The sequence below is a fragment of the Juglans microcarpa x Juglans regia genome, chromosome 6S (assembly GCF_004785595.1).
Source record: "Juglans microcarpa x Juglans regia isolate MS1-56 chromosome 6S, Jm3101_v1.0, whole genome shotgun sequence".
In the NCBI taxonomy this organism is placed as follows: domain Eukaryota; kingdom Viridiplantae; phylum Streptophyta; class Magnoliopsida; order Fagales; family Juglandaceae; genus Juglans; species Juglans microcarpa x Juglans regia.
Genome location: NC_054605.1, coordinates 13,275,835 through 13,285,011, shown reverse-complemented (window position 1 = coordinate 13,285,011; position 9,177 = coordinate 13,275,835). Strand labels below are relative to the sequence as shown.

Genomic DNA, 9,177 nt, shown 5'->3' with positions numbered 1-9,177 from the left:
CCTTGTATAATTTCCCGTTTTCATTTCCAATCTGATTGTTTGTGGTCATACATATATATATATATATATCTTTATATATATGGCTTCAACTGTGTATTGATGATCAGGCTTGAAACATCATAATTATTTATTTGGATTAATTAGGGAACAAGTACTACTGAAATATAATATTATTATCATTTTTTTACAGCTGTTTGTTTTCTGAGCAAAGTACTTCCCTTTTGGGCTAATAGCCCATGCCAAATACCATTATCCATTTCACATCGAGTCCTGCTACACCCCCACACCGTCTACATGCATGTCAGCTATGTCTGTAATTTTGTTTTTAAATAAACGTCAGAATCTCTCCATGTTCCTCTTCCCAAATCTCCCACCCTCAAAGACCACCCAGTCTAGGATTCTGAAATTTTATGAAGCCAAACGTTGAAATCGCATATTTGGTCATGTTTGGATTTAGGAATGTGTTGAAATGAATTGAGATAATTTTAGATGAGTTGAATAAAATATTATTAGCATATTATTTTTTAATATTATTATTGTTTTAAGATCTGAAAAAATTGAATTATTTTTTATATTTTGTGTGAAAATTTAGAAAAGTTGTAATGATGAGATGAGATGAATTTCGGATCCAAACCGGAGCGTAAGGCTGCGTTTGAATGTTAAACTGAGTTGAGTTGAGATGATAAAATATTGTTAGAATATTATTTTTTAATATTATTATTATTTTGAAATTTGAAAAAGTTGAATTGTTTATTATATTTTGTACTGAAATTTAAAAAATTTATAATGATGAGTTGAGATAAATTTTGAATCCAAACCGGAGCTTCAAATTACATATTGAAATCACAAAACATTAGAAAGATTCTGACGGGTCCATGAGTTTGTTTTCAATGAAATAAGAAGAAATTAGAACCAACCATTTTCTTCGAGTGTGTATCGTGTGTGTATATTCATCACTCCAGTTTCTTATACCTGCTGGCTGTGCCAAGATGTGAAAGAGAAAATCTACTCTGAAGTCGGTTTAAGACCCCACACCACTTACCTAATTACCTGGCAAATCGGGTCTTTTCCGCAAGAGAAAAGTTGCAAAAAGTAATATTCAACCCAAGGAAATTTGCGAAATATGTAATTTGTTCTATGTGTGTATCCTTTTCCAGCCTTTTCTCTCGTTTTCTGATTTAAGCCAAACTGCCTGGTTTATGATTTTCTCTTCAAACTCGGTTTGCCAGGTAATGAGATGCAGCGTGTTGTGGGGTTTTGAAAGTCACCGGACTTGAAAATCTTATTTTGCAAATAAGATGTCATTAATTTGTGGGCAAAAATTATATTCAAATGCTAAGCCGAGTAGAGTTGAATTTGGTTGAGATAGCTAATATATATAGGAAAATGTTATAGATACAAAAGAATTACACAAAAGTACTAAATCCACAAACTGATATATATTGACGTGGTACGTCAGATTCTAAAGTTATTTTTGTTATAAAGTAGATATAGTAGATTCTATAAAATTATATCAGTTTATAGATTTCTTATATATAATCTATTTATATAAGTAATAATTCTTTTTCTTAAAAAAAAACAATTCTTTTATATATATATATATATATAGTAAGCCTATGATCACAATCATAGATGCATGGGGCCATAGGAGAAGCGTGCAGGCCGCTCTGTCGAGGAAATAAAATTGGATAATATTTGGAAGGAAAGTGGGCTAATCCAACTACCATATAGGCCGAACACAGTCTCATGTAATCTGGCAAGCTTGAGCGAAGAACGTACGTACGTACGTACAGTCTTGTCTCATGAAAAGTTTGCATGCTCCCTATGTAGAGTTTGTAGATTTGAAGGGTAGTGATCACAAATCAAATGGTGTATTCTTTTGATTTAGACCGTTGAGAAAAGCTACTCTTATGGAGGATATGATGGATCTTGATAAACTTTTTTTTAATTTTTTTACTTAGTGATTAATGAAGTATTTTTTAATGATGTTGTGATTTTTTTTTAAAGTTTAAAAATATGAGAAAAATGAATAAAATAAAAATAAAAAGACTAATTGGTCTTGTCGAGAGCCATTCTCGTATTACACCCTTTCTATGGTGATGGTTTCCATAAGGGTGTTGATTGAGGACGTGTCAAGAGACAACCATTTGATTGAGTCAAACAGTTATATCGCTTGTAAAGAGTTGTGACCTTATCCAATTAGTGTCTTATATTCTATAAATAGGGATCGTTTGTTCACAATAAATGTACTCGCAATTCCTTTATCCATCATCAACTCGTGGAACAAATACCTTCACATGATTGCCACCATATTGTGCAAACACATTCTATTTTCGTTCTTAATTTGTTACATTGATATTAGAGCCTTGTCGTGAAAGATGGGTTTTATTCTCATATAGAGAAGATCATCAATAGGCAAGTGCTTGTTTGACAACCACACTTGCATATTACAACCATTTGCAAAGAATTTCAGATTCTACAACGAAACTCTTCCAACTTATGGTGGGAGGGCTCGAAGATACTAGTAATCTACCAAACTTGGTCACTAGTTATTATTTTGAAAAAAACTACTGGAGAATCTTCACTCAAATGGGCAAAAGTACTCAAACTAAAACAGAGAAAGGCCAAGAAGATTCAAAAACTTTTTTAGCCGGTCATTGGAATCTCTCACTACCTCTAGGATTTGAGAGTATCAGGGACACTTTAGACATAGCACCGTCGTCGTCCAACTTGTTGGAAGAGAGTGATAGTTGGAGGTTTTCAAAATCGGCCTTCGGTGCGTGCAAGTAAGAAGAATATACTATTGGTCTAAACGGTGTCATTTAGACCAACGGCCCTCAGAATTCAAACAATTCTTAGCTCAATGACATTGTCGTTCAGCCGATTGAGGAAAAAAAGGACCAAAATGACAATTTCAATTTGTCCGCATTTTAAGTTCCAAATCCAATAGTAAATGACGTTGTTACACACGAGGCAATAAATGAAGCCATTCCAAGAACCTCAAAAGCCGCTCAAAAGAAGTAGCACGATGTCATTTTGGCAACACCAAATGGTGTCGTTTTATCTGGATCTAAGTGGCACCAAATTGCCCGTAAAAGGATTATGATTCGGGCCCATTTTGCATAAGTTTGTAATCTTGTAGCATACTGGACTCAAAAGGAAGCCCAAGCTCAAGACTCTCGCCTGTGAGCCGACCCTCATTATGAAGCCGACCCTCATTATGAAGCCGTGAGCCGAGATTAAGACAAAGCGGCTGATCAAGAAGTGCATCCGGCCGTTGACCACGCCAAAAGCTGGTTTGTTGCACTTGAACCCTGATTTGAACCGTTTGACTCGGTTTTCTAAACCTGTTCGGACTAATTTTGGTGTTTTTAGTCGTTCTAAGTCATTTCAAGTCTCATTTGGTCTGTTCAAAAGTCGTTACACTCTTGACTCAGTGCCAAATGTCTATAAAGTACCTGTTGTTCGAAAAAATTGCCAGAAACTCCTTGACTCTGTGGTAATTCTTGATCAAGGCACCACTTCCATTATTCTCTTTGTTCGAAGTATAACAAGATAATTTCTAAATAACCACCTTGGGTTAAATTTAACGGTTATTATTATTCATTTATGATTATTTAATTTTTTCACAGTTTGAACAACTGCATTTCAATATTTGTAATAGAACACATCTATTATTTCTACATTTTTGTTGTTAATTTAAGGTTTATTATTTATGACAACAAAGAAAAATATTGATTCCTTGGGGATTAAAAAAATTAAATGGAAGAAATTTTCGAGTAAGGAAAAGGTTTATAATTTTTCTTCTAACCCATAAAAGACCTTATATGCATTAACAACGTCAAAACCAAAAAAAAATATGGAAAATGACCAAAGTGGAAGTGGAAGCGGCATAAAAACCAAAAACAAATGGGAACAACACATTGTTTGGACAAGAGCATTGATTTTACATTGCATGAATGATTAAATGATTCCTCTTTCCAAGTATTATAAAACTGATAAGGAAATGATGGATACATTGAATGTAAGTATAGATTAAGGTCTGATACTTAACGTACAATTATTGTTAGATAACTATAATAGGACTTACATGAAAGATGATGAAAACGTGAGCTATCATGTACTTAAAATGGAATTGATTATGATAGAATTATTTGATGTTGGTCATCCTCTTACTGATAAAATGTAAGTTACAATTATATTCAATAGTGTTCCTTCATCTTGGTTTGTTACTTCCTCAACACTTAGTGGAAAGAAAATAACAATGACTTCACTCTCAGTACTTTTGGTACTTGTAGAAGAAATGATAAAGAGGAGGAACAAAGAGAAAGGATTATTCAATTTAGTGATGGCTTAAGACACACATTCTCCGCAGAACAAGGATTATTCAATTTAGTGATGGCTTAAGACATACATTCTCCGCAGAACAAGATAAAGCGAAAACAGTTCAAGAAAAAGAAATAGTTGAAAAAGATGCAAAGTAAACCATTTAATGGAAACTATTTTAAGTGTAGAAAGAATGGACATTATCAATCACAATGTACTAATAGAGAAAAAGTGAAAGAAAGTAAGGATGATGACATTTTTGGAAGTAATGCTCATGGAACTAATGTCAGATTCATGACGAGTTGACTTTACTGGAACAAGACATATTTGCTGAAACAATGAGCTATTTGTCAAATTTGAAGAGAAACAAACAAGTGAACATATATGGGTAATAACAAATATTGCAATGTCTAGGGGCAATGTACATGTAAATTTTATGTAAATGGTTTTATTATTTTACTTATGTATTGTATGTGCCTAGTACTAGTAGGATTTTAGTATATATGCCTGTACTAGATCAAAACAGTTACATAATTGAGTTTAAGTCTAGAATCATCATTATTAGTAAAGGTGATATATCAGTAAATTGAATAGAAAAATTGAAACGAAGATTCTTATTTTTCTGTGTGATCACTATACATAATGTCTTGATTGAAATTAGATTAAAATCCCTTATCCAGAAAATCACATTTCTATTGTTTTTAAAGCCTAAAAGTATAGGGATATAAATATGGCTAACTACTCGAAACATGACCACCCATGGCCATTGTGACCATTTGGGGTTGGGCCACGCCAGTCACCAACATGGGTTGGATAGGGCTGATAATCCTTCATACAACACAGAATCCGACATGGAATTAGCAATTTATGATTGAAATGTTTGACCCTTTTAAATAAAGGGGTTGGATTATGATCCAATAACATATGATAAACTTGATTTGATATGACTTTGAATCCAACAAATGACATTCAAACCTATGAACCCAACATGATTCAAACCAGAAATTAGCAAGTTAGGATTGAAGGATTTGATTCGTTTAATTAAATGGGCTGAATTATGATTAATTATGTATGACACAAACAAGGCTTGACATGATCTGAACCTGACATGACAGTATGAGTTGTCATCCTTTGACCATTGGACGTGGCTCTCATAGCCATGTTTGGTGGCCATGCGAGATTGAGCCACCCCCAAATAGCCTTTTCAGGTTGGTTCGACCACCCCATGGGTTTGTGAGGCCCACTGTTTGAAGATTTTCACTTGTCATTTTTAAAACTTTTGAAAAAGCATAGGATTTTTAAAAAGAAAAATAAATTTAATTTGTACATTCAATCTGCTGCACGATTATTGTTAGATAGGTTGATGGTTTGGGCACGTGGTATTTCCATCCTATAGCTGGATGATAAGTCATTAAGGTCTCGTTTGGATTCGAAAATGAGTTAAGATGAGTTGAGATGAAGTGTGAATAGTAGTAAGATGGATTGTGAATAATAGTGAGATTTATGAGTTAAAGTTGATGAATAATAATGAATAGTAGTGAGATGAGTTGAAATGAGTTGAGATGAGTTGAGATGGCTTGCGAATACAAACTTCTCCTAAAAGTTAGGCCTGGTTTGGATAGACAGTTCAGATGAGATGCGATAAGATGTATTGAATAGTAATAAGATTTTTTTATTTAAGATGAGATGAGATAAGATAATTTATAAAAAATTATATGTTTAAATAGTGAAATGAAATAAGATAATTTTGACTATATGGGATTTGTTTGAGATGAGTTTGAAAATTTATAGATGAAATAGAGATGAAATAAAGATGAAATATTAACCATCTGGATGTCCAAAACACCATCCAAACTGAACCTAAGTGTTCATGTCAGCAATTTCAATGGCATGACATCTTGTAATAAGATGAGAGTATCACATCATGAAATCTTCCAAGACTTCCTAATATTTTTTCTGCTGTAGAGGATGATAGACTAAATGTTGGAATTCAAATCATGAGTTCTAAAGTAGGAATATTTTTAGGCAAAGATAGAATTCTAAACTAATACAATAAAAAAAACCTCATATGTTATGATATGCCTATTGTCACCTGGTTAGGCCCATATGAAAGCTAGCAGACAATGCCCAATAACAGAATGAAAGGAAAATAGATTCAAAAGTTGCTCAACTAGAACATGAGGGGTTGGCAAAAAGAGGCACAATACATTATAGCCATTAAAGGGTGAGATGGAGGAGAAAATCACTCAAGATTATTCAAGCACTAGTCATCATGTCAATCAGAATTTTTGGAGCATGCCCTTAACAAAACATTAATAGGGTAATTTGAGGTTCCTGAGAATGCAACAAAAGGAAAAGCCACACAAAACTAAACCAAGCAGGACTTTCATCTTCTACCAATGAGAAAATATAGTTATTCACTTAATCATTGGAGTCTCTCCCCAATCAAAACCCATAATCAGTCTTAATTCTGTGTTTCTGTTTTAAGATTCTCATTCTTTCTTTTGGAGAAATACTCTAGCTAGTAGCTACAAAGTGATTACACAAAAGTAATCTCACAAACTATTGTGTCTTGATGTGGTCTGTCAGATTATAAAATTATTTTTATTGTAATGCAGATTTGACGGCTCACATGGAGCCATGTCAATTTGTATGATTACTTTTGTATAATCTTTTTGTGGGTGCATAACTTCTCTTCTTCTATGTTGTGTTCATAATCTAGACCGAATGATCTGGAGATCTAAACTATATGGTCGTCAAACTCTATAGATCATTACAGCACAATGGTCATTAGTTCATTATATGTTTATTTCATATTAGAGAGAAATTAAGATATTTAGCAGTACAATATTTGAAGTAACCCAGCAGATTAAGCTTCTCTACATACATGAGACTATAACTCTTTAACTAATGTTTTCAGTACAGTTGAGTCATCGATCATCTTCTCATAAATTCATCCTACATTAATGTAAGCTCGTCTTGGATGTTAAACAACATCCATATCTCATTCACCCTATCATCAAATTCAAATGGGGAATTGTACTGCGCGACAGTGTAGCCTGATGAGTGATCAGCTCCATGGCTTTTCTCAATAGCAGCAGACCAAACAGTGCCGGCAAGGCTTGCTTGCAAGGCGGCGGCTTCCTCTCCGACATCCGAGTCGGCCACAAATCCACTGAATTGTCTCACTGCTGCATACACTGGTTCCCATCTCTGGAGATGGAGTCCTTTTGCTGGAGGTGGGTTTGCTTGGTTAAGTTTTGGTACAGAAAAGCTGATGACAAATGATGATTCGCATAAAGGTCCATCGCTTGGTGAAACTTCGGTTATCACTGGGGCTGTCATCTCTATCTTCTGTTCATAATCGTTCTTTCCTTGGATGTAGTCAAACAGCCTTCCAGACATTAGACAAATTTAAGTAACTGTTAGGAACGAAAAATGGAATTAATTACATACGAGACAGGATTTAGCGTGGTTTCATAATGTGCTTACATCCGCGTACGTACGTAGTTTCAACAAATTGTATTTCTAATAATAACAAAAAACGGAATAGCGGCAGTACAAGGTATAATACAAGATATAAGGAAATCCTAATCCAACGATCGAGTTGGGGTCGGATCAAGAGTCAAAAGTGGGTGAAATCATTAAAAACCCACCAAAAAATGCTGCTGTTGATCTTTGTCGGGCCGGATGATTAAGACTACATTTGGATAATAAGATGAGATGAGGTAGTTTTAAATGAAAGTTAAAAATTGAGTAAAATGTTATTATAATATTATTATTATTTTGAGATTTGAAAAAGTTGAATTGTTTAATATATTTTGTGTAGAAATTTAAAAAAATTATAATGATAAAATGAGATGAGATGAGATAAAATTCTTTCATTGTCTAAACAAAACCAGGCTCCACGCCCAACATGAGTAACAAGAAACGAGAACTCAATTATTATTGCATATTGATATGGTTTTTATATGGGTATGCAGATGATTGAAAGCAAGCAGTAGAATATATGTGGAAAATATGTATTGATCAACACCAAAAGTTCTATCCTTCCAACCACAAAAATCCCTGAACATTAATGAATACTGTGATTAAGATTATATGAAAAGCCAAGTTATTAGTTTGAGAATTTCAAAATCAGCATCTTTGTTTTAATACCATGTTAATTAAATAAATAAACTCTCACTTAAAACCTAAACGGACGAGAATATATAAATTTAATTATTTAAAATAATATTTAAGCAACTTCTTCGATCCATATATATATATAACCAGTGAAATTAATTAATAAAATGAAAACGCTAACATATATATATATATATATATATATATATATATATATGTGTGTGTGTGTGTGTGTGTGTGTGTGTATGGAAATTAAAGGATCTTACTGCAAGAAGCCAGTTCTGGTAGCTTCGACCAGGGAAATATCTTGGATGGGCGAGGTAGACATCCAGACAGTGGAATTATAGCGGCGAATCTCAAAGCCATTGCCAACATGAACCACGTCATAACTGGGGCACTCGATGCGGCTACACGATGGTGGAGATATCCCTACGCTTTCACGATTACTAGCACCAGACCAGAGACCCAGGTGGTGCGAATTCGATAGGAGGCTCAAGAGAAGTGAAAGCTTGAAGATGCTGAAAGCAGCCATGGTTATATCAGAGATAGAGGATGGAGGAGATGTGGCGTCGGTACAACAAAGTGAAGAGTGAAGATTAGATGCAATGAAAAAGGTTTGCTTTATAGATAGATATTACTAGAGAATAATCCAACGTATGAATCAATGTTTTACGTCCACTCGTTTTTACAGGACTTGTTTGCATGACGTGGACAAGTTTGGGAAGC

At 34.0% G+C, this 9,177-nt stretch overlaps 1 protein-coding gene across 1 annotated transcript; it reads right to left on the bottom strand.

Annotated features, from left to right (window-relative positions):
* Window positions 1-7,110: 7,110 nt before the first annotated feature.
* On the bottom strand, window positions 7,111-9,054 carry LOC121237837 (heme-binding protein 2-like). Its single transcript, XM_041134728.1, has 2 exons — window positions 8,718-9,054; window positions 7,111-7,720 (listed from the first exon to the last, which is right to left on the bottom strand). Exons 1-2 carry the CDS (start codon window positions 8,981-8,983, stop codon window positions 7,285-7,287), a joined length of 702 nt encoding a protein of 233 aa, XP_040990662.1. The 5' UTR covers window positions 8,984-9,054; the 3' UTR covers window positions 7,111-7,284.
* Window positions 9,055-9,177: the final 123 nt, after the last annotated feature.

Coding starts and splice junctions, on each gene's coding strand:
- LOC121237837 (XM_041134728.1), bottom strand. CDS start 8,983: ATGGCTGCTTTCAGCATCTTCAAGCTTTCACTTCTCTTGAGCCTCCTA. Junction 7,721..8,717: donor ACCAGAACTGGCTTCTTGCA/GTAAGATCCTTT, acceptor AATGTCTGGAAG/GCTGTTTGACTACATCCAAG.